Here is a 26,658-nt window from a genome sequence, read left to right on the forward strand (position 1 = left end):
TGCTTGCAGTTGAGTATTTTGCAGCGCGCATTCCTGGCACGGAATTGGATGAGCAAACAGCAACTATATTGGAGTTTCTAGAGCAGGAGGAGCACACGGTTATCTCGGCCGTGCATAATAAATCCGATGGCAAAATCAAATTTCAGCATCGCATACCCAACGATGAAGTCTGTTTGCTTTTCTACAAGGTGCCGCAGGTGGGAGGCCAAGCAGCGGGAGGAGTAAGAGGAGGAGGGGGTGGAGGGGAAGGCGAACCACTGTTGGGCATATTAACACTGGAGGGTGGCCTGGTTAAATCCATTTACAATTCCGTTTCACGTGTCTTTTCACCCCATGCCAGCACCACTTCCCGGGTAAGTTGCATTTTCCTCTGTGTGTGTGTGTGTGTGTGTGTGTTTGTATTCAGATTGAGATTCTCGTATGCCGCCTATATACAAATACACTCATACACACACATGCAGATGCAGTATGCATGTAGTTGTCGGTAATTCGAGCGACGGCTTAAATTATTTTGCTGTTTGCTCTTCAGACTGCTGCTGCATTTTTACCAAGGCAGGCAGGCAGCATTTTTAATCGCATTTGCGCATAATTCAATTCTTTTTTTGCAATTCCATTTTGTCAATTATATTTGCTTTACACCGAATGCAATTTGTTTCTCAATACTATTTTTTCTTGTTCTACTTCTTTGTCTTCACCTTCGTCTTATTACGGTACTTACATGCTGTCCTTTTCACTCGCAGGGCAATGAATACAGCGCTGAGCTGAGTGGTCTGCTGGAGAATTTGCATGTCTCGCTGGGCTCCACTTTGGGATTACCACAAAGCGGTAAATAATACTAACACACAAAAAAAAAAGAAAAAAAACAACGCATACAACACAATCGCGCATTAACTTGTTGCTTAATAACCACTTTACAATGTTTTTCACACCTTCACTTATTTTTGCTGGCATTACAGCGCTTTGCTGATCTGCAGCTTTTATTATTTATGCATTTTCAATGCACATACAATTTAATTTGCACTTGTATAAACACTAACAAAAAAAAAAACACACACACACATTCCAATTGCACTATAAATAACACATAAAAAAACCAACGCACTTTAAATTTGCGAAATATTGCGCATTAATAACGACTTTTGCGTTGGGAAAAGTGTGGACAAAATTCGTGAAGATTACACAAATTGATTTTCAATATGGCGATCACAAAAGTTAGTTGACTTAAGTTAACGAAGCATTGAATAGTGCAATCTTTTTTAATATTTGCGTACATCAATTAACCGATAATAGCAAAAAGTATTACTGCGCTTACTGAGTCATTAATTTTACTAGTTTACTTCACCTTTGTGCATTTTTTATACACTTTCAAAAAAGCATAACAAAATGCCCACTTTAATTTTGTACTTTTAAAATACTTAAACATTCATTCGGTTTTGCTAAAAAAAAGGCGCTTTTATAGCGTCGGTAGCTCCAATTTCGCGCCAAGATATAAATGTGGCCAAAACTTTCTAATCCTTTCGCGGCCTTTTGAAGGTAACTGTCGATCCGCACTTGTGACATCACAATAGCAAACATTCCTTCGTTGAGGTCTATGCTGACGTCACACGACTCAGCTGTTTTTACGCACACAATGCATGTGACGTCACGATACCAACAGCATTCTTTTGTTGTGGTCTCTTCTGACGTTACACAAGCTATCCATTCTTATTAGAATTATCGCGCACAGCGATCAATCGATAGTTTTAACACTTCACTTATTGCAATGTGGTCACATTGACGCCCGCGATTTTGTCAAAGTAACGGAAGTTCTTGTAAAATAAAGAAGCAAATTCTGTACAAATCTTTAAAAACATTAAAGTGAAATTAAAATAAATAATATGTATTGAAAATAGGCATTAGCAGCATTAAGGATGAAATCAAATACTGGAAGCAGAAGTTGGGCCAAAAGTCCAGTTCCCGCTTAGATCGCGAGACCGCGCAAATTTTCATTGGAGTGCTGGAAAAGATTGAGCAAAAAATTGGGTAAGCCTTAAAAATGTGCAAGAATCGCAAATAAATTAATACAGAAAACGCACGCAGCTCAATTGATAATGGAAGCAATCGCATTGAGGAGTTTCTCGACCATGCCCACAACAGTCTCGACGAACTGTGGCGTCTGCCCTACAATTATCCGCAACAACGAATGGCCGACTTGTTGGACATTATGGGCAATCGCCTGCTGGAGGCGTGTCTGCTGCAACTGCATGCCGAGGACATCTGGAGTCTGGCCTCGTACAATGTGAACAATCTGATGGGACAGTGCATGGACACAGTGGACGCTTGGATGCAATTGTGCGATTCGTTGACGCGCCTCTTTTGGCCCAACTATGTGAAGCATCCGTGGTTGGGGGAACCGCATGTGCCGCGTCGTGGGCAGCAGTTCAAGGCGCGTCTGGGGGAAATACGCAGCATTAAACAGCTGTATAAACAGATTGCCACACTGCTCAACGATGCCGAGTTGCAGGAAATGTTCCAAGAGCAGGCGGCCTTTAGTGGTAAGTAGCTTACTCCCCCTTGCTCTGCTACCGTTAATCGAATTTCCTTTTAGATTTCAATATATTCGACACCACGCCACCAGGGCAAAGCAAATGGAATAAGGCGCTGCAGCATTTCGAGCTTGTGCTTCAACCCATCGATGAACGCATTGCTGCCGCCTTAAAATCCCAGCTGCATTATCATCTCAGCAATCCACGCCAGGTCATCTACATATTCAGCAAGTACGAGATGCTCATCCAACGTCCTGCGGTGTTGGAGCTGCTCAGCATTGAGCGCGAACAGTTTTTGCAGTCGTTGCATCTGCTGTTGCAGGATTTGCGCAAAGCGATGACGGACACCAACATGGAACCGGATACGGGACACTTGTCGGTCATTTGCAACGAGTGCCGCTGGCTCAAGGTGGTGCAGCATCAGATACAGGAGATTGAGAAGGTTAGCCACTTGATAAGTGGACGCGAAGGCTTTGAAAAGATCAACAAAGCGGTGCAGGAGATCAAGGAGGAGACGGAGTCGCTGTTGCGCACCAACTTTGAGATCTGGTCGGGTCAATGCTCCACGGCTGTGAAGAGTGGTGAACTAAGGTAAGTTTCCTAGCTATTAAAGAGATCTTTAAAGGCGCTACTTAGAAAGTGAAGGAGTGTTGTAAGGGAAAGAGGCATCTTCATCACTATAAACTATTTAAATTCTGGGTTAAAGGCACTGCAAAGTCATGTACATCCATCCGTCTGTCTGTCTGCATGTTAAGAGCACTAAATTCCTTGTTTTTGTAATACAAAATATCTTCTATGAATGCTCTCAAACAGAAGTTTCCTAATGGAGCAATCTTCTTTCCACTGTTTTCGTATAATCTAGCCTTTTTTGTAAAAGAATTTGATACTTAGTTATTTAGCATAATAATTAATTCTTTTCAGACTTTCGATATACCAAATATAGCCTTCGTTCGAATTTTTGCGGTATATTTTTGGTATATTTTTAGAATATGGTTTATGAAGCATACTCGTCTGCAGCTTTCTAACTTGTTATATTTTAAGGTATTAAGTATAATTGCTAATAAATTCAATTCTTTTCAGACTTCGCGATGATCAGGCTGTAGTCAAATTCGAAAAAGAAGGACGTCAATTAATGCGAGTCACCTTCAACCCCAAGCTCGTAACATTTTGTCAGGATGTGCGCGAGTTTGAGAATCTGGGCTACAATGTGCCTCTCGAGCTGCGTTCTGCGGCCACACACGCAGCCAAATACATGTGCTATGCGCGACGTTTGCAGCAGATTGCCACCTTTCATAATACCATTGGAGATCGCATGATTCCTTGCCAGCGTCCCATTATGCTGAAGAATGCGCTGGAGCTGCAGCGTCTGGTGCAGAGCGAAACTGTTGCCTGGCAGGATGAGGAGTCGGTGCAGCGTTATGTCAACACTCTGCAGCAGGCAGTGTCCAAGCTGTCCGCGGATAATACGTTGCTTGTGGGTTACCATGAGCAGGCGAAGCGGACAGTCACCAAACTGATGGACACAGATCTGATGACGCAAAATCAAGTGTGGAAGGATGAGCTGCGTCACTTGCGTGAGCTGCTGGCGACGTTGGAGCGTCAGGGTTACACGAATTTAGATGCCTTTAAGCTACACTGGGATCATCAGCTGTACAAGGTGCTGGAGTATCAATATATACTTGGCCTGCTCGATATGAACAACAAATTGCCCGATGTACACATCAAGTTGGTGCTGCGCCAGCGTGAACTCTGCTACAGTCCGCCGCTGGAGGAGATTCGTGAGATTTACTTCTCGCAGCTGCGACGCTTCATCGAGCGTCCGAGTAATTTTCATGGACTCTCCGAGCACAGCGCTGCGTTGTTCCAATCGATGGTCACCTTGAATCGCCATCACTTTGGACCGTTGTATGCGCGAGCAGCGGAACTCTTTGACAAGCTGGAGGATTTCAAGAGCATCTGGTTGCCCTGGATTGCCTTGGGCTGTGTGGACATCGAGCAATTGTGTGGCATTCATTTGAACGAAGCTGCAGATTGGGATCGCAATTTCCGAGCTTGCAAGCAGTTTAGTCAACAGCTGGCGAAGCTGCAGCAATCGGAGGAATCCATCGATTGCATTGTGATCAATGTGCTGTCGCTGCGCACGGACATTGAGTACTTGAGTCGTCGCTACTGGGAAGCTTTGGCCAACAGCTTGCGCACCTCGATCCTCAACGATGTGAGTGTGGTGCAGGAATTTCTGCAGAATGCGCTGCAATTCCTGCAGAACGTGCCCATGGATGAGGGCAGCATCAGTCAGTCGGGCATGAAGTATGAGAAAATAATGCAGGAATTGCCGCAAATTGCCAACACGTTGATGCTGGTGCGTGAGAAGGATGCCTGCTTAGCTGGTTGGTGCAAGGAACGTGTCACAGCCTTAGCTGCCATTATGTTGCAGTGGGAGCAACTGCAGCCACTGCTCGAGAATCATGCGGTCTTATTGCAGCGTCAGGTGGACATGATCAAGACGCAGGCGCACACACAGCTGCAGAATCTGCGTAATGAGGCGGATAAGTTTCTTTTACGTTGGGAATCCACAATTGCAGAGCTGGAATCCAACGATCAGGCGAGCTTGGAGCTGTTCAAAGAGCGTCGCGAGCACTGGCAACAATTGCAGACCAAGAAGCAACAGCTGCTCGACGAATGCAGCAAATTCAACATGGAATTCCCCGAGGATGCATTGGCGTCCTTCACCGCCATCGATGAGCAGCTGGCGGAGCAATCCAAGCAGTGGCAAGTCTACGATAGTTTTCTGGCCGAACTGCAGCCCATATTGCAGGAGGAATGGGCCATCTATAGACGGCGTCCATATGTTCTAAACGAGTTCATTGCACGCTGGGAGAGCTCAGTGCATGCCTCGATTGATCTGCCCTCGAAACGCATTCGCCAGCAGGTGGAGCGACTGCAGGCCACGTTGCCCATTCTGCAGCAGCTGCAATCGGATGCGTTGAGCGAACGCCATTGGGCGCACATCTTTCAACTGCTGAAACGCAGTCAAACGAAGCCGTTGCATGCCATGTTGCTGCAGGACATCTTGCTGGACATGGACGCACTGCAAGCGGCGGCGCCAGAGATTAACAGCATTGTGCGGCAGGCGGCATCCGAACAGATTGTGCGCCAAGCGCTCGTGGAACTGGATCAATGGTCGGTGACGGCGCAACTGAAGCTGATTGAGCGCACCGATGCTGCTGGACAGACAATGTCGCTGATTAAAGACTATCAGGAGGTGCTCAACAAGATTGGCGACAATCAATCGTTGCTGCAGTCTGCCAAGAACTCGGCGGCCTTTGACAGCTTCTCCGATCAGGCGGGACTTTGGGAGAGTCGTCTCAACACGCTTGACGTGCTCTTGACTAGCTTAAGTCATTCACAGCGACGGTAAGAGAAGTTAAATTAACCTACATATATAGATTTACGATTGTAATTTCTATTCCGTAGTTGGGTCTACTTGGAGCCCGTGTTTGGCGCTGGCACTTTGCAGCAGGAGCACGCTCTATTCAAGCGCATCGACAAGGACTTTCGCTTTGTCATGCGTGAGATTCAAATGGATTCACGCGTCACTTCACTGCTGAAGATCAACAACATTAGCACCATTGTCAACGCGCTAGAAACGCAACTGGCGAGATGTCAACAGAACCTAATGAGCTACATTACGGTAAGCGAAAAGTCTATAGAGAAAAGGCAATATTAATATCTGAAGGCACGAATTAGAAAGCTTATATTTAGAGTAGACTTTTGTCTTTATTTGGTTTTATCTAGCTACCTTAATTTTAATCTTTATATTTGTGTTGAAAGTTCAGATAACTTGACATCAATTACTGTCCGTCAGACTATTTCATGTACTTTATAATCACATCTTAAATACAACCTTCATCGCACTAGCTGCAATCTTCTAGTAAAAGACATAAAGCAGTGAAAAGACCAATTAAGAAAGATTTCATTTAGATTACACTGTTACTTTCTTTTGACATTTTTGAGTTTCCTTTTCATAATTTGTTGGCGTTGAAAGTTCAGCTAACTTGCTGCAGTGTAATCTCTTTGTCAGAAAAAGCTTCCTTGGATATCCTATATCCTTTAGTTGTCATTGGTCACAAATAAATTTCTGTTTTTATAAAGTATCCAATTACCATAAATACAAAAATATACCAAGGCCAACACTTAGAATATCGATATTTTGCTACTATATACCGGATTATCGGCCAAAGCAACTAAGACTAAGATTGAAGTTGATGTTTTTTTCTATACGAATTTTGATCTTATATTACTTATACAATTTGTATTTCTTGGCCACCAAATTTAAAGCCTTTGCTTTAAAATTACAGTTGACTGCCTTAAACAATTTCTCAAAAGCCTAAGTTGTTTTTGACAGCGAAAAGTTTATATTAAAATGCGTTATTGGGTTTACAAATACTTAATTAATCTGGAAACAAATTATAGAGAATATAAATATACCCTTTTTATCTTAATGCAATATTGGGCATTCGATTTTTGTAAGCATTCAATTTTAGTTACCATATTGTATTTCAATTCGTTTGTGAAATGACTTTTTGCTACTAAGTTGAGACCAATTAAAAATCTATTATTTAGATTAATGAATACCAAATAACTTTGCTTGCAATTTTTTCGTGCAAATCTTTTCTATACCCACACACCCAAAATCTTTCTAGGACAAACGCAATTCGTTCCCTCGCTTTTACTTTCTGGGCGACGATGATCTGTTAGAGTTGCTGGGACAGGCAGCCAAGGACGCGGAGATTATCAAGCGACACATACGCAAGCTCTTTCCCGGCTGTCACAGTCTGGCCATCGAACAGTCGCCCACAGGAAAACACTATCGCATTCTGGCCGTGCACAGCGCTGATGGCGATGAGCTGCGTCTAAGCCAAGCGGTTGACATGACGGGCGACATAGAGGTAAGAAAAAGTAAATCAACTAAAATAAAATCAGCAACTTTTCTAACAAAATTTACGAACAACTTGCAACAGCGTTGGCTCAATCAACTGATGCTGACGATGCAGGAGACGCTGCGCAGTCAAATCAACGAGTGCTACAACAATACGAACGGAGCCAGCGACAATGTGAACGAACAATTGTTGCAGCGTTATGTTAGCCAAGTGTTGGTCACAACGCGAGCATTGCATTTTACGCGACAGGCGGAAAAAGCCATTGGCAGCATGTCGCTGGCGAAGCTGCAACAACAGCTCAAGGCGGAGATAACCCATTTGTCGGGAATGAAACAACGCACGACGACGACATCGGCGACAACTGGAGGCAGTTTGATATGCCTTAAGCTGAGTGCTTTGCTGCTGGATCTGGTGCATTATGTGAGTGTTGTGGAGCTGCTGCAGGCGCATAATGTGATGCATGCTACCGACTGGCATTGGCTAAGTCAACTGCGATATTACATGGACAGCGGGATCGGGAGCGGAGGGAGCGAGAAGCTTCGGGTGCGAATGGTATATGCTGAATTTGAATACGCCTACGAGTTTCTGGGGCATGCCAATAAGCTGGTGCACACACAGTTGACACACAAGTGTTATCTCATACTCACCCAGGCCATGCACATGGGACTGGGCGGTAATCCTTTTGGCCCAGCTGGCACTGGCAAAACCGAATGCGTTAAGGCATTGGGCGGCATGCTTGGACGTCTCGTGTTGGTTTTCAATTGCGATGAGGTGAGTGTAACCACACACATACACACACACACACACACACTTCCTCTCTCTAGATGCAATTTGTCATTATGTGTCATCTGGTTTGGCAGAATGTGGACACTGAATCGATGAGTCTAATCCTCACTGGGCTGGCGCGTTGCGGTGCCTGGGGCTGCTTTGACGAGTTCAATAGGTTGCAGGAGGCCACTCTATCATCCATATCAATGCTCATTCAGCCCATCCAAACGGCACTCAAGGACAAGTCGGACACTGTGCAAATTGGCGAACGAAAGGTGAGAAATTACTTCTTGCTCGCGATTGATACACTGCATTAATAATACGCTTTGCTGTTTTGCAGGTGCAACTCAATCAGCATTGCGGCATCTTTGTAACCCTAAATCCAGCGGGCGGTGAATACGGCGGCCGCCAAAAGTTGCCCGGCAACATTCAGGCGCTCTTTCGACCCATTGTCATGCAACAACCTGAGCCAGGAGAGATTGCTCGTGTGATGCTGTTTGTGGAGGGCTTCGCGGCGGCCGCGAATATTGCGGAGCGTATTGTGGAGCTGTTTGATTTGTGCGGCAAAATGTTGTCCGCCCAGCGGCACTACGATTGGGGACTGCGCGAATTGAAGACGGTGCTACTCGTCTGCGGCGAGGGACTCCGTGCGCAATTAGCGACGACGTCGTCGTCTGCGTCTGTTAATGAGCAGCGTGCGACAAATATGGAGCATGAAATGCGCATTGTGGTGCACTGTCTACGCTCATCAACCATGTCCAAGTTGGCACAACAGGACGTTGAACGCTTCGAGATGCTGCTGTTGAATGTATTTCCGGAAATTGGCATCACAGCGACGCCATCAACGCCACTGCAACAAGCGCTCGCTGCCGCTTTTGCGCCACTTGGTCTTTCCCCGAATGACCGACAAATCGAGAAGGCATTGCAATTGCATGAGCAGCTCCAGAAGCGAATGGGCGTCGTACTCGTGGGTCCGCCGGGTTGTGGAAAGTCAAGCATTTTGGCGCTGCTGCGTCAGGCATTGACCGCAACAATGGGCACTCAATTGCGCGTCCACACCATCAGTCCCAAGTCGATGAGTCGCGTTCAGTTGCTCGGCCGGCTCGATACGGATACGCGGCAGTGGCTAGACGGTGTGCTCACCCACACGGCGGTGGTTGTCAATCAGGAGGCGGCTCACGTGCACTCTTGGATTGTCTGCGATGGCAGCATCGATCCCGAGTGGATAGAGGCTCTAAACTCGGTCCTTGATGATAACAAGTGAGTCGATTTTTTTTTTTTGTATTTAAAAGTTTATGAAGATAGCAATCTGATTTTCTTCATAATCAATATCTACATCAATGTCTATATCATATTCACTGAAATATTACATTCTGGCTGTTCTTGGGGAAGCTACTTACATACCTATGTATTTGTCAAAGTTTTATTCTTATGTTTGGAAATTTCCAAGTATATTAATTCACTATTTCAAATAACATAAAAGAATGAATTAGTCCAAAATGTACGAAAATTGTTTAGAAAAGCTTATAGTTAACTTCTTGCTGTATAATTCTCTGAAAACATTTTTATACCCGCTACCCATAGGGTAGAAGGGTATTATAACTTTGTGCCGGCAGGAAATGTATGTAACAGGTAGAAGGAGGCATCTCCGACCCTATAAAGTATATATATTCTTAATCAGCGTCAACAGCCGAGACGATCTAGCCATGTCCGTCTGTCCGTATGAAACACTGGATCTCAGAGACTATAAGAGATAGAGCTATAATTTTTTTTCGACAGCATTTGTTATGTTTGCACGCAGATCAAGTTTGTTTCAAATTTTTGCCACGCCCACTTCCGCCCCCGCAAATCAAAAAAAATCGAATAACAAGCGTAATTTTGCGAATTTTGGTATATATAATAACTGCTATAGTAGTTATGATTCCTGAAAATTTGGTTGCGATCAGATAAAAATTGTCGAAGTTATTAAAGAAATACTTTTGTATGGGCATAAACGCCTACTTACTAGGGGTCTTAGCTGCTTTGGCTGACAATCTGAAATATTGTGCCGTCTACGGTATATTTTGAATGCGGTACTATGTCGATATACCAAATATACCATTTGGTATATTTTTAGTATATTTGCAGTATATTCGGTATATTTTGAGAAAATACCGCAAAATATGTTTCTTTTATTCAAAATGGGTAGCGGGTATCTCACAGTCGAGTACACTCGACTGTAGCTTTCTTACTTGTTCTAACTGATGATGGGAAAGGTTCTCATGAATTTAAATTTGTGGTCCTAATTTACATATGAAAAGTTTTAAATATGTTCGATATTTTTCCAGTTTTTTATATTTTTCACCAGGTTTTATTCTGAGGAGAAATAAAAATGTATATTCTGCCAAGCTTATTCCAAATTAATTCTCTCTAATATGCTTTCAAAGAATATCGTTCACATCACCCTATTCCAGAGGAATAAATTTGTTCAGCACATACGAAAATATTTTAGAAAAGCTAAGAGTCCGATTATTGATAACAATTTTAAAATGAATTTAATTGGAGCTGTAAATTTGACTATCGCATTAGCTTTAGCATGGTTGAAACTTATCACATCCAAATTTCGTAAATTTTGAACTTTCGTACAACATTCCTCAAAATTGAAAGTGCAAATTATCAAAAGATAAATCCCTTTTCATCCACCCAATATTGAAAAGCACCTTCGATTCAATTTCGCAACAGCTTTTGCTATTATTTTATATTTTGCTCGTATTTGCGCATAAATTCGTAATAATTATTTGCGGCTTGCCATTTATATATGTATGTATATGTATGTATATGTATGTATATATCATTTATCATTCATTATACTTGTATATATACTATATATGTATGTATGTATATCGTATTGGGTATACAATTATCATTATATCGTATCGTATCTTATAGTTGCAAGTATTGTATTGCACGGGACGAGCCAGAAACGAACTTAGCTCATCCCCTATCACTTAGCTACCAAACTGAAAATAGTTTACAGACTTGTATAAAACACAAAAAAGCGAAATGCGGATAATTCTTTTGATGACATCAAATGAGGGGAAGCCCACTATAAAACATAACGTAACGTAACGTAGCGTAATGTAATGTAACTTAAGTGTTAACATAAACGTAATACACAACGTAACGACATTTTACAAATGACGTTCTAGAGTTCTCTTACATATTGAAGGGGAGTAGAGTCTTCTTCCTTTGTTCATTTACGTGTTTTGAGTATTGATTTTGTCTAATATATGAACAATTCTTTTGCTTTACTTTCATCTTACTTTTAATCGTATTAACTCAATTTATGCGAGGATTCGTAAGATTTCTCTATTTCTGTTTAATTTAACTGACATTAATTGATTTAATTGAATTATCTTAGGTTTAAAGATTGAGAAATACGTCACGATAAATTTTGCTAGTTGTTTGCTAGTTTAAATATTTAAAATGCAAATATTTTAGAAGGAATAGAAAAATACTTTGTGATCAGCTTTGCCAGTCTTTTTTTTTAAATATTTAAATTAAAAATATATTAGAAAGGCCAAGAGAATAACTTTCGAAATTCTTTGCTACTTTGTACGTTTAACAATTTCATGAAAACAATTTACATCACATTTTATAAGAATCTCGCAGAAATTAGAATACAGTATATAAAGGCTCTATTTTGTTAAAAAGTTAATAAATTAGTGTAGCAATAAATATACTCTATATTTTTAAATTAAGCTGCACAAGTATTGTATTACAAATACAGGAAAATCTATTCAAAAATGTTCTAAAAAGTTTACCAAGCTTTACAAGATCTCTACTTTAACTAAATAGCATGATTTTAAAGTGAGAATCGCTTTTCAAAATCCTCGCATAATTTAAGATTTTAAATGTACAATTTTCTTTTGCTACACGCAAATAACACTGAACTGTGAATACTCTTTCCACTCTCTCTTCGATGCTCTCCATCTTCGCTTAACTAAAATAACATAAAACTGAACTTTTCAAATGCATATGTGTGTGTTTGTATGTGTGTGTGTGTGTGTGTGTGTTGTGGCTAGTTGAGAGCTTAAGAACTAAAGGCGAGTTGGGTTGAATCTCATTCTCACTGCTGCTGCCCATGTGGCGGTGGCTGCAACTGTTGCTGCTGCTGCTGGGGCGGCGGCGGTGGTTGCTGTTGCTGCTGGTGTGTTGTTGGTGGCGGTGGCGGCAGGACAACTGTGGGCGGTGGTGGCAACGGCGCCGGTCGCATGTGTTGCATGTGAGCTTGTGGCGCCATGTGCTGGAACATGTTGCAGTGTTGCTGCTGCTGCTGTTGTTGTTGCTGCTGCTGCTGCAGATGATGTTGCTGCTGTTGATGGGCATTGAAATGATGCTGTTGTTGTTGTTGCTGCTGCTGCGCGGGATTCACATCGGGCGGCGTTTGCAGTATAATCTCTGGCTCCAGATTCAATGCCATCTCCGGATCATCCGCTTGTCCGCCTCCGCCGCCGCTGCTGCTGCTGCCACGCAACGAGGCGAGAGCCGCTGCCTGGGCAGCAGCCACCGCCGAGGCAGAGCTTGTGGCCGCAGCCGCTGCAGCGGCACTTAAACTACTCACATCCTGGCCGTACTCCTGTTTGATGCCATTCGGTGGCCCGTAGATGGAGGCGCCCAGATTCTGATGCAGTATCGGATGGCAGAGTTGTGGCATCAACGTGACGCCGGCGATGGGCAGGGCGGGATGTGCAAAACTGGGCGGCGGATACAACTGTTGCAGCTTATTCAGCTGCTGCAAATGCGTGGGCGTGGCATGCGCCGTCGGCGTATGCATGGCGGCATTGCCAGCGGCAGCCGCCGCCGTTAGTTGCGTCAACGTCGCGCTATTCAGACTCGATGTTGCCGTTGGCACGTGGGACATGTTGCGACGTCGCTGCTGCTGTTGTTGCTGATGTTGTTGATGTGCTGCTGCTGCCGCTGCAGCTGCGGCAGCCAATTGTTGTTGCTGTTGCTGCAGATGATGTGTGGCTGTCTGTTGTTGCTGCTGCTGCTGTTGTTGCTGCTGCAATGTTTGTGATTGCTGCTGCAACGTTTGTGATTGCTGCTGTTGCTGCTGCTGTTGTTGTTGTTGTTGCTGTGTCTGCGGCGTCGAAATAATCACCTCAGGCTCAACAGGCACTGGCGGTATAATGGCCGCAAACTCCGGCGGCAATTGCGTGGGATCTGTGACCAACAAACCCTTCTTACGCTCCTTGCGTATCTTATCACGCAGCTTCTCCAGCTGTCGGAACGCTTCGTTGGCCCGTCTCGCCTTTTTGCGATCCCGATCACGTTCCTGCTCGAGTCGTCGATACTCGGGATTCATGCGTTTGATGCGCTTGCGTTCGCGATCCCGTTCACGTTGTATCATCTTCAGGCGCAATTCCTCCTCGGGCGTCAACTACGAGTCGAGAGATGAAAGATGGAAGAGAAAATGTAGGGGGAAAACTTATTAAAGCAAAACGTAGCTGGATTAAGCAATTGTTTTTGGTTGTTGTTATTTTCATTTCTTGGTAATGGAAGAGGCAAACAAAATACATAGTAATGTCGAGTCAAGTGTCCGTCGTAAATCGAACGAAAGCTAAGCAACTAATTCCCCACGCTCCCACTCGAAAAATAATCCTAGATTCGAATACTTTGTTAAACTAAATGATGTCTAGGTGAGTGTGGGTGTATGTGAAGTGTGTGCGTGATTTTAAATATTATTTAGAAATATATATAAGATATTGGAAAAATGCTACGTTAGCACGTCGTGCCTTCTTGCGAAATCTATCGCGCTCGCGCTCCATACGCCGATATTCGGGATTCAGGCGCTTGATGCGCTTTCGCTCTCGATCTCGCTCGCGCATGATGAACTTGTGGCGCGCCTCCTCCTCGGGTGACAGCAGCTGCAATTAGAGATGGGAAGCGGTTTTTGTGTTTGTTTTTGTTTCTTTTCGTTACAGAGACTGAGAGAGAGAGAGGAGGGTGTGAAGTTCAAAATAGAACGCAAGAGAAATTTTGTGAAGCATTCTTCTTCCTCTTTGATCATGTATATGTCTCTGAAGGCTGTCCCAAAATGTAAAATAAAATAACACTGTCTCAAACAAAACAAAAAACATAACATTCTAGCTACGCTGTTAAGTAACATTCACATTCATATTAACATTAACATTTTTCTTGCCTATGGACATATACATGTCAAAGAAGCAAAGCAAAATTATAATTCAGAGAGTGTGTTCTTATGTTTGTTTGTGTCTTCTTCTATGTTTTATACATTTACAGGCTGCTCACTTTGCCTTCAGGCTGGCGCATTCAATTTGGCAACAATGTCAACTTCATATTCGAAACGGACGATGTGCGTCACGCCTCCCCGGCTACCATATCACGCATGGGCATTGTCAACATGAGGTGAGAACTAAGTCAATCTAATTGAAATGCTCTCCTAATATGAATCGAATTTATCTTTGCAGCTACGACTATTATCCTTTGCAGGAGATGCTTAAGCACGAGCTGAGCAAGGAGCCTTATGGCGATCTACTGCAAAGCTATGTTGATGGCAATTTTCGCATAGCAGTTGATTGGCTTGAAGCTGAACATGTGCTAAGGTGAGTATTTGCTTTGAAGAAGTGAGAAGAATCATCATATTATTGATACAACTACTACATTTTGAATTTCGATCAATTAAAGTGAAGGGGTTTGAATAGAAGACTTTTTACTGAATGAAAATTATGAATGGCTGATAAATCACATGCCAATCAAACAGTAACTGGAGCTGGTACAAAGGAATACGTGTAAACATAAACGATAGCCATGCTACAAACCATGTTAATGCTTGGGAAAGTGGAAAGTATCAGTCAAGCAATCATCAATCAATTGTTAATAAATGAAATGACAACAAATTCTTTAAAAATTGTCATTTCAAATTCTTATTTATATAAAAAATGTGATGTCATTAATTGACAAGTGAAGAGAACTTCACAGAAGTTTTGAAAATGATTCTGCTAGCATTTATATAGCAATCAATCAATTGTTGTTGTTGAAATATGTTAAGTTAAAATGAACTTACTTATGAGAAGAAAAAAGTTTGCTGACTATTGGATACTCTCAATACAATTTACTACTCTTGAAGAATAGTAATTTGGTCAATCAATGAGTAATCAATCAATTTCCTTGATTGATGCATATTATTAACTTGCAAAAGAGGTTATTTGGTATGCTAATTTATTCAATGTTAGACAATAACACATGAATAATCGATTTAGTCAATCAATATTGATTGATGGAAACTAATAGCTCTGAAGGAGTTGTGTGGAACTTACTGATTATCTTAGTTTACTTAAAGCACTTTAAATAAATTTGATTGATGGAAGATTTTACTACTCTTTTCTCTACTCTACAGTCAAATGCCCGGTATCAGTCAAGTCAGCTTGCTGCGCTCGCTGCTGCTGCAGCTGCACAACAGTCAATCGCTGGAGGAGTACGGAGCTGCGACACTGCGAGCACTGCTCGGCTACGTGCCTAGCGAGCGGCATCGTGACTTTGCGCAACTTGTGCTGCAAAGAGCCAATCTCTATGTGGCACAGCCGAATCATGCCGATCTCAGCTACTTTGAGCCGCAACGTAATGCACTCGAACAGTATGCGGTGGGCATGATTGAACCGCCCGAGCAAGAAAGTCAACTGATAGTCACAGCGTATGTGAAATCCTATTTGAATATCATAGGATCAATGCTGGAGTTGCCCGCTGGCAAGGCGGCACCTTTCATGTTGGTCGGACCAAGCGGAGCGGGCAAAACGCTGCTGCTGGAGCAGGCGATGCTCGATCACTCGGGCTATCAACTGGCCAGCATCAATTGCTCCACCCAGCTGACGGCTGGCTATGTGCTGCACACGTTGCGGACGCACTGCGTCACGGTGAGCGGTGTTCGGGGGCGAGAGTATCGGGCGAAACAATCACGTTTGGTGCTATTCATGAAGAATCTGGATCTGTGTCAACTGGATGCCTGGGGTGCTTGTGAAATTGTTGAGTTGCTGTTGCAGCTGGTGCAACGTGGTGGCTTCTATGCCGACAATCTGCAATGGATTACCGTGAGCGGATTGCAAATCTGTGCGTCCATTAGCGGTAATTTGCTGAAAATTGCGCCCCGTTACTTGGCCATCAATCAATACGTGCGCATCGGCCGACCCACAAACTCCGATATGCTGGCCATCGTCCAGTGTCGCCTCGAGCCGCTGCTCAATGGACATTTCAGTAGCAGCAGTAACGGAGGCAGCATCAATTTGCAGCATGTCAGCGAATGTCTAATGGAGTGCTTCGAAAAGGTAAGCCAAACCCCTCGTGAAATCTCTCAGTCTCTCAACTCATTGCTTTCCCTGTGTCTCTCTCTCTCTCTTGCAGTTGCAGACGACTTTTACAGCCTCTGGAGGTCAGCAGCAGCAACAGCAGCAGGTTCACTATCAGTTCAGCCCCAAATGCATTATGAAGTTATTGCAGTCGCTTCTCTTTTATCCGCCCACGGACTTCAATGAGGTAAGTTCATTTATTAGTCGCGTCTCTCTTTGAATTGTCAATTTCGGGTTTCGTTTCACTTGCAGGCTTTGTATTGCGAGCTATTGAGCATGTTCAAGGATCGACTTGCTAATGAGCAACATGTCCAGCACTTTGAGGCCATACTCAAGCAGACTATGCGCAAGTATTTCGGCAAAGAGGTGTGTAACTTACATGAAATCAATTCTCTTTGTAATTGCTAATTGTATTGCATTTGTTTTGCCATGCAGAAAGTCTACTTTGTGCCCAAGTCGCCCAAATCGAAGGGACAACTGCATGGACTAACGCACGATGAGTGGCTCGAGGAGGTGCAAAGGCAGATCACCATATGCAGTGAGTGCAACATTGATTATACGATTAACTAAAGTACATTAAATAAGTTTTAAATTCGTCTTATTCTTTTGCATTCATTTTGAAAGCATTCGTTTCTTGTTTAAAGTACTTTCGAAGCTTCATTTCTTGAACTATTCTTTTAGAGATTTCTATTGAATTTAAATATCTATTCATTCATAAGTTCTATTCAATTAGATTGAAATCCGACTAATATACTAAAACTAGATCATTCTAATTCAAGTAAAAAACCTAGCGATTGATTACTATTCTGTTTATAATAAGCCATTATAATCCTGAAGTATAATAATTTAAAAAAAAAAACTATCCATCTAGATCTTCAAAAGAAGTATTACACTTTCTTTAACAATCGTCATAAAGCAAATGTCAACCTTAAACTTTTGTTAAAAGACGAATGGAAGACTTTTCTAAAATAGTTAGATATTAAGAACTTTACTAAATTCTTTTAGGGTGTTTTGAACCATTCCCCCACTGGAAATCTGTCCGTTTTTCTAAATATATATTATTCTATTCACACTTGTGGCGTCACGCGCATCGAAGTTGAAGTTGTGTACATTGCTCCAGAACTATAGATTTTGAGCAGAAAGTCGCATTAAAGAACTTTCTTTAACTGTTGTTTTCTCAAATATGCAAACTGAATATAGAAGTAGAAGTGAAACATAAGAAGAAGAGCACAATCTGTGAGTGCGTGTGTGTGTAGGTGTAAGTGTGTGTGTGTGTGAGTAAGAGAGTGTGTGTGCTTAGATGATTGGGGATAACTACACTGGGCCTTGGCGTCTGTTTGCGAAATCGATCCCGTTCCCGTTCCATTTGTCGATACTCGGGATTCATGCGTTTGATGCGCTTTCGTTCTCGATCTCGCTCCCGCATGATGAACTTTTGGCGTGCCTCCTCTTCGGGGGTCATCCACTGTAAATACAATACAAGAACGGGTAGAAAAAAACAGAAAACATTTGCGACTTTTTTTTCAGATAAAGTTGTGCAACAAATTTAGAGATTGGAATGGAAGAATTTCAACTATTTGTTTTTTTTTTTTCGAGTTAACTAATTCCATTTGGAGGCAACTTCAATAACGATGCGCGGGTAGAGTTTATCCTTATCAATTAATATTAAATATAAATAAACTTTTTTTTAGTATGACATGCAATTGTTAGTAAGAGGTGCGCTTAGATATGAAGTTGTAGGAATAAGTTTATGATTTGTGTAATATGTATTGAATGGAATTAATGCTAACTATTCGGGAATCAACTTTAAGTCTGGTCTTTTTCTGTCCGTATTAATAAATGTCTCAACTATTATCCTCTTATCTTGTAGATGCCGAAAGCTACAACATTGCAGCGCCCATTACTGAAGAGCTGCTCCAGCAGACAGCCAAGATAGCTCGCGTTTTGTCCCGCAACGATGCGCACTTGCTGATCCTCGCCGAGGCTGGAGATCGGCACATGGATGCCATCTATGCAGCTGCTACACTGCAGCAGGCCAAAGTGTTGAGTCTGCAAGGTGGCGTCAGCTACAATCTCTCGGATTTCTACAACGAATTGAAGTTGGCCATGCAAACAGCTGCACTGGAGCAGCAGGCAACTTATTTGTTAATTGAACACTGCTGGCTGGGCTATGTGCCGGATATATTGAAGCCTATTGAGGCGCTCCTCGAGGGCAGCGAGATACTCGAGCTGTTTGGCGATGATCTCGAATCGGTGGCGAGTACGCTGAAGCAGGCAGCGCAACTGGAAGGCTATCAGGAATCGCTAGGCGCCTACTTTATGAAGCGTAGGTAACCGAAATTTTAAAACGAAAGCTGTTCCTTAATACCTTGCAATTTACAGGCGCACGAGAGCAACTGCATTTGATACTAGTCTTAGATCCAAGCAGTCCTCAGCTAACAGAGTACTTTAGTAGCTGCCCCGCGTTGCATCGCCAAATGGATATGCTTTATGTGTGTCCCGAATCGCGTGAGACACTCGCCATGCTGCCCAAGCAGTTCATCGAGCTGCTCAACGAATCCAGCGCAAGTGCGGGACGTGGCAAAGTCCCCGTTTGCAGTCACTTTGCGGATGTAGCCGAGGAGCTGCCGCCGGAGCAGCCTTCGCATCGTTACTATCAACTCATCAGCAGCTATTATCACATGTATAGCAATGCAGCAGCTGAGATTGATCAGCGTTTGAGCAAGCTGCAGCTGGGCGTGGATAAGCTAGCTGCTGCTCACGGTTTAGTGGATACTTTGAAGTCCAATGCCGCAGCACAGGAGCAAGCTTTGGGTGAGAAGCGACAGCTTGCGAATGATGCGCTGCAAATGATATCGCAGACCATGCACAATGCCAACGAACAGAAATCGAATATGCTGGAGCTGAAGCAACAGACGCAATCGAGCAGTGAACAACTGAAGCAGCGACAGCGTGAGATTCAACAAGAACTTGCTGAAGTGGAGCCCATATTGGCGGAAGCCAGCAATGCAGTGGGCCAAATTAAATCCGAGGCGCTGTCCGAGATACGTTCGCTGCGTGCGCCGCCCGAGGCAGTCAGAGATATTTTGGAAGGCGTCTTGCGACTGATGGGCATCAGAGACACCTCCTGGAACAGCATGAAAACGTTTCTGGCCAAACGTGGCGTTAAGGAAGACATACGTTCACTGGACCCCGCTCACATTAGTCCCGAGAACTGTCAAGCTGTTGAGCGTTTGCTCGAAGCGAAGGGCGATTCCTACGAATCAAAGAATGCAAAGCGTGCCTCAGCTGCAGCGGCTCCATTGGCTGCCTGGGTGCAAGCCAGCGTGCGCTATGCTCGCGTCATTCAGAGCATTAAACCGTTGGAGCGGGAGCAGAAGCAATTGCAGCGCAATCTCAACGAGGCAGAGGATGAGATGCAACAGTTAGCCAGCGGACTGGACGATGTGGACAAGCGAGTGAAACAGCTCTCTGAAAAGTTGCAGACCTACACTCAGGAGGCGGCTGTGTTGGAGCTGAAGCTGCAGGAAGCGGGCGCCACTCTGCAGGCAGCGGAGTTGCTCGTAGGCAAGCTGAGTGCGGAGTATGCCACGTGGAGCGAGCAGCTGGCGGAGTTGAAGCGTGCGCACAAAACGCTGGATAGTAAGATGCTGCTGCTTGCGTTGGCCATCAACTATTATGCGGGCTGGGGCGTGGAGCAACGCGGGTGAGTGGACAACAAAATAGTTGAGATTGAGGTGTATTGCAAGACATATTTAAGGGACCAAAGCACGTTTATACAAATTGATTTGATTAATCTTGAAGAAGTTTTCAGAAACTATTCGAAGCATAACCAAATTGCAATTTATCATTTTTAAATCATTTTGAAATTGATATACTTCGATGAATGAAAGGTGTAGGAACTAAAGGAACTTTATCACTAAATATGGTGGGTAGAGCTAGAGATCGATGGCCCAAAAATCGTCGAATATCGATGGCGCCCACTATCGATAGTTCCCAGCCTCTAGCTATAGCTCCAATATCTGCTCAGATCTTGATGTTCTTTATGAAGATGGATGGTCTGACAGACAAATCGCTTTATTCGTTCAAAGCTACTTTCTGATGTTCTTATAATGTAAAGATATCAGGTATTTAAAGAAGCCTCGTTGATCAATTAGTAAAAGATGGAAACGTTAACTAGAATTCGTATTTATAAGAGGCAACATTTAAGTGGCTTAATTTGGAAATATGCATAGAGTTTGTCTAAGTATTATGTTATGTCTATCTATTTTATAAGAAGTTTCTCTATAACGCCTCCCCAAGCGATTAATACATAGTATTAACCTGAGATGGTATTTGCTTTGAAGATCAGCAATTTATCTTTATATCATAAATATTAACTATTTTCTAAAGAATCTGATTCTGAGATTAGAAACATTGTTTTCCAACAAAATTTGATTGGAGTTTAGAAATACAATTACAAGTGTCTTTTGGGGTTGCGATTGATTTGTTCTGAATACCTTATATTATTTATAGCGTCTCATTTAGCTATTAGAACCCTTTTTTCTGTGTTACAAATCGTTGCTAATGCTCTGCTCTCACTCTGCAGCGCCTCCATGAAGCGTCTTGGCCAGGAGTTTCGTCTGCCCGCCGGCAGCTATGAACTGCGGCAAACGCTGCTAACGGAGCAGCAGCAGATCATCTGGGAAAGTCAGGGACTCGCACGGGATGCACAGATCATTGAGAGTGCTGCATTGCTGCGTGAAATACTGACGTTGCCCTATGGTAGTTGCCCTGTGCCGTTGCTGCTCGATCCTACGCAGACAGCGGGAGCTTGGCTCTCGGCGCATTTGCAAGCGACGGGAAGAGCGAGTGAATTGACCACGCAAAGCAACGAGAGACTTGCCTACCAATTGGAATTGGCTGTGCGGTTTGGCAAGACGCTGCTGGTCACCGACTGCGAGCAACTGCGTCCGCCGTTGTTGCAACTGTTGCAGGGACACATCTACGTGCGCTTCAACAAGCGACAGTTGGCTGTGGGCAGCAAATTGGTGGATTTACATGAGGAATTTCAGCTGGTGTTGATCAGTAAATCGCAACGAGTGCAGCAACTGCAGCCGCCGGAGCAGCGTGGTCAGCTGAATGTGCTGCGCTTTACGGTGACTGCCACAGGATTGGCCGATCAACTGATGTCCAAGGCAATTGTGCTGCAGAATGCGTCGCTGGAACAACAGCGCATTGAACTGCTGCAACGCGAAGGAGAACTGCTCAAGCAACGCATGCAACTGCAGGATAAACTACTTGAACAGCTCTCGAAAGCCGAAGGCGATATATTACGCAATGAGCCGCTGCTCGCCAGTCTCAACGAGGTGAAGCAGAGTAGCGCACAAATCGATGCGGCGCTGGAGCAATCGGGACAGGTGAAGCAGACGCTGCTCGCCGAATTTGGGGCATTGCGTGAACTGTGCGTCAAGGCAGCAGAGTTCTATGCTGGACTCTGGCAGGGTTACGAATTGTCCGCCTTGGTGTTCATCGAGCTGTTCTTGGGCGCCTTGCGTGGCCAACAGTTGCCGCAACTCTACGAACGTCTCGTGCGCAGCGTCTACTTGCAGCTGGCGCGTGCCACGCCACGCGATGGCCAGCTGACGTTGGCCTTGTGGATCTGCCGGCAGGCTTATGGCACCGCTGTCGGCGCCAAGGAGTGGGAGCTGTTTGTCAGCAATTTTATGGTCAGCGCCGATGGCAGTCAGCTGAGTGGCTTGAGTGGATTGCCCGATTGCATGAGTCGCGAGGCGCAATTGAAGCTGGGGCAGTTGCTGCAACAGTTGCCTGAACTGCGTGGACAGCTGCAGCTGGACAAGGATTATGTGTGGCGCGGCTTCATCGAGCAGCAAACGGACGATGTGCTGCGTAAGTGAAGAGCAAACTTTTAATTTCTTTTGAAGCATAATAACTTATAAATTCTCTACTTACAGCTGCTGTTAAATCGCCATTTCAGCGCGTGCTCTTGGCTCAGATCTTTCGACCCGATTTGCTGTTGTCTCAGCTGCGTTTGGCCAGCGGCCAGCTGTTGGGCCTCTCGCCAGAGGCATCAAGTCAACCGAGTGTACAGCAGTTGCTGGAGCAGAGCAGCTGCGAGCGTCCCATACTGATGATCAGTCAACCTGAGCTGGATCCGGCCAACGAGCTGCGCGCCTTGGCCCACAAAAAGTGGGGCAATCAAAAGTATCACGAGCTGGCCATTGGTCGCGGCAGCGAACAGCGTGCGTTGGCTGCAGTGCGACAAGCTGCCGCAGCAGGACAATGGCTGTGCGTCAAGAATGTGCATCTGGTGCCCGAGTGGCTGGAGCAACTGGAACGCGAACTCGCCGAGCTACCAAAAGCGCCAGAGTTTCGTCTGTGGTTGCTGTGCGAAACGACGCGCGGTTTCAGCTCGTCGACGTTGTATCAAAGGTGCCTCAAGGTGCGCTACGAGCAGCCGCTGGGACTCAAGCAGCAGGTGCTGAGCATGCTGCAGAATTATGCCGCCAGCGTGGAGCCACAAAAGCAGCAGCCAGCCAAGTGCCTGAAGATGCGCCTGGTGCTCTTTCTGCTGCAGGCTGTGTTGCAGCAACGTCGTCAGTTTATACCGCAAGGTTGGTCCAAGTACTATGAGTTTGGTGAGGCCGATTTGAAGGCGGCGCTGGGCGTGCTCAGCTGGCTGGATGCCCAGCTGGCCAACGGACGCTGCGATTGGACATTGATGCAGCGTTTGTGTGAAGCTTTGGCTTATGGCGGACGCTTGAACAACGAGCGCGATGTGCAAATCTTGAGAAGTTATCTCGCGCAATTTTGCAGCGCCGATGTGCTGAGCAATCGATGGTCGCCGTTAGGATTAGGCAACGCCTTGCCCACCAGCGCACAACTGCAGGATTATTACTCTGCTTTGGAGAAGCTGCCAGCTCAAGATGAGCCGCGAATGTATGGACTGGCGAGTCAGGCGCAGCAGCAGCGTGAAATTAAGCAGGCGCGGCAAGTGATTAAACAGTTGCGTGTGGTGCACTATGGAGGCGGAAGCGGAGGCGTAGGTGACGCAGCTGACGAGGATGTGACCACGTTAAATGCACGCCAGCGTTTGGAGCAGCAAGTCAAACCACTGTTGAGTTTATGGCGCAAATTGGCTGCCGCTTGCAGCATAACGCAGACAGCCAAGGAGGCTGAAGTAATGAGTGCAACGACGAACACAGCAACATCACCTTGGACGCTCTTTGTGCACGCCGAGCTTAAGCTGGGCGCACAACTCTATCGAGCAGTGCATCAGCTGCTTTCCCAACTACACAACTGGCTAAAGGAGTCGACAACAGGGCAACAACAAGCTCTAGAACTGGAAGCCACAACGTTGAAGGCGCTGGCTGAACAGCAGGTGAGTCTATGTAGAGCATAATGTTGATAACACAAATTGCACTTAACTGCAATGTGCAACTAAATGAAACATTTTTTGGCATTCTTTTCACCTTTAACGAAAGTTCATGACCTATTCATACCTCGCCACAATCGAGTACTTTTTTCGCTGAGCTGCGCTGAGCAACTTTTGCGCGCTTAAGTGCAATTTTTCATATAAAAGGAGTAAATCAATCGATGAAAGAATTCCTTGAACAACTGTTTAGCGATTAACTAAACATTTTTCCGTGCAAATCTATACATCGAATGCTTTTAAAAGACCCTTTTATCCGTTATATGCAATGCATTTAAGTTTCATTTTACGATTGACTTAAAAATTAATGTCATTATCTAAAACTGAGCATAAAAATTGTATTATGCGCAATGCAGTTAAGTTGGACAAGTGAATCTTACAATTTACATTAAAGTGAATTAATTAACTGCAATTTAACTGCAAATTTGTTCATATGTCTTAAAATTCCGATGCAGTAATCCGAGATGTGCAATTATGTGCAATGCATTTCAATTAAAAGTAAAATACATTTTATTTTACAATTTCCTTACAATCACGACTATACTATATATGTGTATAATCAAATTTAATCTCTTAACCCTTCCCATTATCCCGTATATGGGCAATCACTAATCGCTTAACCCTTCACAGGTGCCCAGCAGCTGGCAGAAACTGTGGCAGGGACCCAGCAGCAACAGCGCTGTGGATTATATGCGTGCCTTGATGGTGCGCGCGACTGCAGCGGAGCAGCGCTATAAGGAGCAAGTGCAGCTGGTCTTTGGCATGGATATTAACCTAATGCATGTGTACAACTGTGAGAATCTCTTTGCCTGCCTCAAGCTGCAGCAGGCGCAGCAATTTGGAGTCTCCACACAGCGACTGCAGCTGCAGTGCTTGCAGGGCGGCAGAGACGGGGCGGCGACGTCGACGCCACCCGCAACTGCCTTAGTGCTGAAGCTGGCACCGCTTAAGGTAAGTCTAAATTAATGAATCTCCAAAACTGTGTCCGTCTGTTTGTCTCACTGTCTGTCTGTCTCTTTCGCTTGCCTTTTGTCTGTCTGTCTGTGTTTTTTTTTTGCGTTTTTCTCACTCGCGTTGATTTTTTTCTTGCGCTTACCTTGCCCATCTTGGCCATAAAATGCGTCTCCAGCTTGTCGAGTTTGATGGTTAAACACTTGTCGCTTGATTCAATTGCTGCACTTTTATTTACAACATTTAGTTTGCATTTGTTGGCTCTCGCATTGATTTCGCTGCACTTTTTTCTCGCTTTTTTCTTCACGCCGCTTCTTTTTGTTTATTTGATTGACATTCCGGCGCTCTGTTAACTCCGACCAGGGCTACAGTGCAACTCAATGCGCACTGTTAAGCGTTGCAAGTATTTTTTGGGTAGCTCTGCTAATAACTCACTGTTGGTGGACTAACAAATTCCACTTGCTTAATGCCGCTATTTTTATATGCATTTAATAGTGGCATTTTACGCGTTATTATTGAGGTTTTCTTTTGATTGATTAATATTTTTTGGTGCTCCTCACAAGTATCTTACGAGTTAACAGTGCGGAGCTGCTGCGTTTTATGTTAAGTTTAACGGCGGATAAAGGCGTGTACTTAACATTATTATCATATCCAACAGCTTTTGTCAGAGCATGTGCTTGCGGTATTGGTGCTTGCACAGGCTAATCTAAAGGTTTTTGTCTAAACTAACTTGCGATGTTTCTACTCGTTATCAAAAAAAATAAAAAAGTAGGATACATTTAAATTTATTAATTTTAATTGAAATTATTATTGTTTTCAGCTCGATGGAGACACGCAATCAACGAATGCCAGCGAAACGAATGCATTTTACATCACATACAAAATTAAAGATGAGCGCGAGGCGAGCGCACAAATCGATAAGTTTAAGAAAATCGATCAATTCGTGATTCCCAATCGCAGTCAGACGTCGGAGGAGAAGCTTACTTTACCCCTCTATTCGAGGGCGAGCAGAGACAAGCTACTTTGCCATCTGGAAGTGCAATCGATGGGCGCCACAGCCGAACAGATTCTTTTAGCTGGAACTGCGCTCATCGTTAGCGATTATTGATCATCCCAGAAAAACGATTCGATAACGTAAATGAAACACGCAACTCCACACCAAACATAAATGAAAAGAAATACAGCCAGAAATAACATTTTTCAACATTCAATTAAAAATAAACTGAAAATGATTGAAAAAGCAAAGAATATCTGAAAAAACACTTCTTTCTATGCTTATCGATAAAAGCACAAAAGGAATTAACAATCGATGTCACCATTTCACTTGCTTATCGATTTTGAAAACCTAAAATCGGTTATTTTTTGCAGGTAATAATGGGAATCTCGTTTTAATTTGGATACGCGTATTTTTCCCTTCCTTATTTTTTCCTTTTTTTTTTTTGAGTGCAAATATTTTATTTACTTACGTATGTGTGTTTTTTTAAATTTTTTTAAGTGCATTTTTTTTATAATATAATATTTTATTCCCTTATGTGATTTTTTTTTGTAATTTTTTTAAGTGCAATTTTTTTTAATTTTTTTTATTGTGAACATATTTAATGCACCTAATGTGTATCTTAAAGGGTATTTCATTCTCGGTAATTTTTTGCAGGTGTCTTAGATCAATGAGAATCTCGTTTTAATTTGGATACGCGAAT

The 26,658-nt window shown here is 43.8% G+C and overlaps 2 protein-coding genes across 6 annotated transcripts; one reads left to right on the top strand and one right to left on the bottom strand.

The window, feature by feature from the left end:
* The first annotated feature begins 1,792 nt into the window (after positions 1–1,792).
* Positions 1,793–17,180, top strand: LOC133834978 (cytoplasmic dynein 2 heavy chain 1). Its single transcript, XM_062264788.1, has 15 exons — positions 1,793–2,022; positions 2,080–2,534; positions 2,588–3,116; positions 3,606–5,939; positions 6,000–6,216; positions 7,229–7,474; positions 7,547–8,236; positions 8,326–8,508; positions 8,574–9,493; positions 14,519–14,644; positions 14,707–14,841; positions 15,636–16,557; positions 16,634–16,765; positions 16,831–16,944; positions 17,014–17,180. The coding sequence occupies exons 2-15, from the start codon at positions 2,183–2,185 to the stop codon at positions 17,146–17,148; spliced, it is 7,035 nt and encodes a 2,344-aa protein (XP_062120772.1). The 5' UTR covers positions 1,793–2,022; positions 2,080–2,182; the 3' UTR covers positions 17,149–17,180.
* LOC133834984 (transcription factor SPT20 homolog) lies at positions 10,939–25,480 on the bottom strand. Of its 5 annotated transcripts, none has more exons than XM_062264806.1 (4): positions 25,107–25,469; positions 17,897–18,043; positions 13,996–14,142; positions 10,939–13,655 (listed from the first exon to the last, which is right to left on the bottom strand). In XM_062264806.1, exons 1-4 carry the CDS (start codon positions 25,122–25,124, stop codon positions 12,342–12,344), a joined length of 1,626 nt encoding a protein of 541 aa, XP_062120790.1. In that variant the 5' UTR covers positions 25,125–25,469; the 3' UTR covers positions 10,939–12,341. The 5 variants fall into 5 exon arrangements, with proteins under 5 accessions (XP_062120790.1, XP_062120791.1, XP_062120793.1 ...); XM_062264807.1 differs by having other exon boundaries at positions 14,011–14,142; positions 25,107–25,468; XM_062264809.1 differs by lacking the exon at positions 17,897–18,043 and having other exon boundaries at positions 25,107–25,480.
* Between the last annotated feature and the right edge of the window lie 1,178 nt (positions 25,481–26,658).

The sequence above is a fragment of the Drosophila sulfurigaster genome, chromosome 2L (assembly GCF_023558435.1).
Source record: "Drosophila sulfurigaster albostrigata strain 15112-1811.04 chromosome 2L, ASM2355843v2, whole genome shotgun sequence".
NCBI classification, from domain to species: Eukaryota; Metazoa; Arthropoda; class Insecta; order Diptera; family Drosophilidae; genus Drosophila; species Drosophila sulfurigaster.

Excerpts from the sequence above, each read along its gene's own strand:
- LOC133834978 (XM_062264788.1), top strand. The coding sequence starts at position 2,183 with ATGGCCGACTTGTTGGACATTATGGGCAATCGCCTGCTGGAGGCGTGT. Across the intron at positions 3,117-3,605 it reads GTGAAGAGTGGTGAACTAAG|ACTTCGCGATGATCAGGCTG; the intron begins GTAAGTTTCCTA and ends AATTCTTTTCAG. Across the intron at positions 16,945-17,013 it reads GCAAGTATTTCGGCAAAGAG|AAAGTCTACTTTGTGCCCAA; the intron begins GTGTGTAACTTA and ends TTTGCCATGCAG.
- LOC133834984 (XM_062264806.1), bottom strand. Across the intron at positions 14,143-17,896 it reads AACAGACGCCAAGGCCCAGT|CTGCTGTCACCCGAGGAGGA; the intron begins GTAGTTATCCCC and ends CTCTAATTGCAG. Across the intron at positions 13,656-13,995 it reads AGAAGGCACGACGTGCTAAC|TTGACGCCCGAGGAGGAATT; the intron begins GTAGCATTTTTC and ends CTCGACTCGTAG.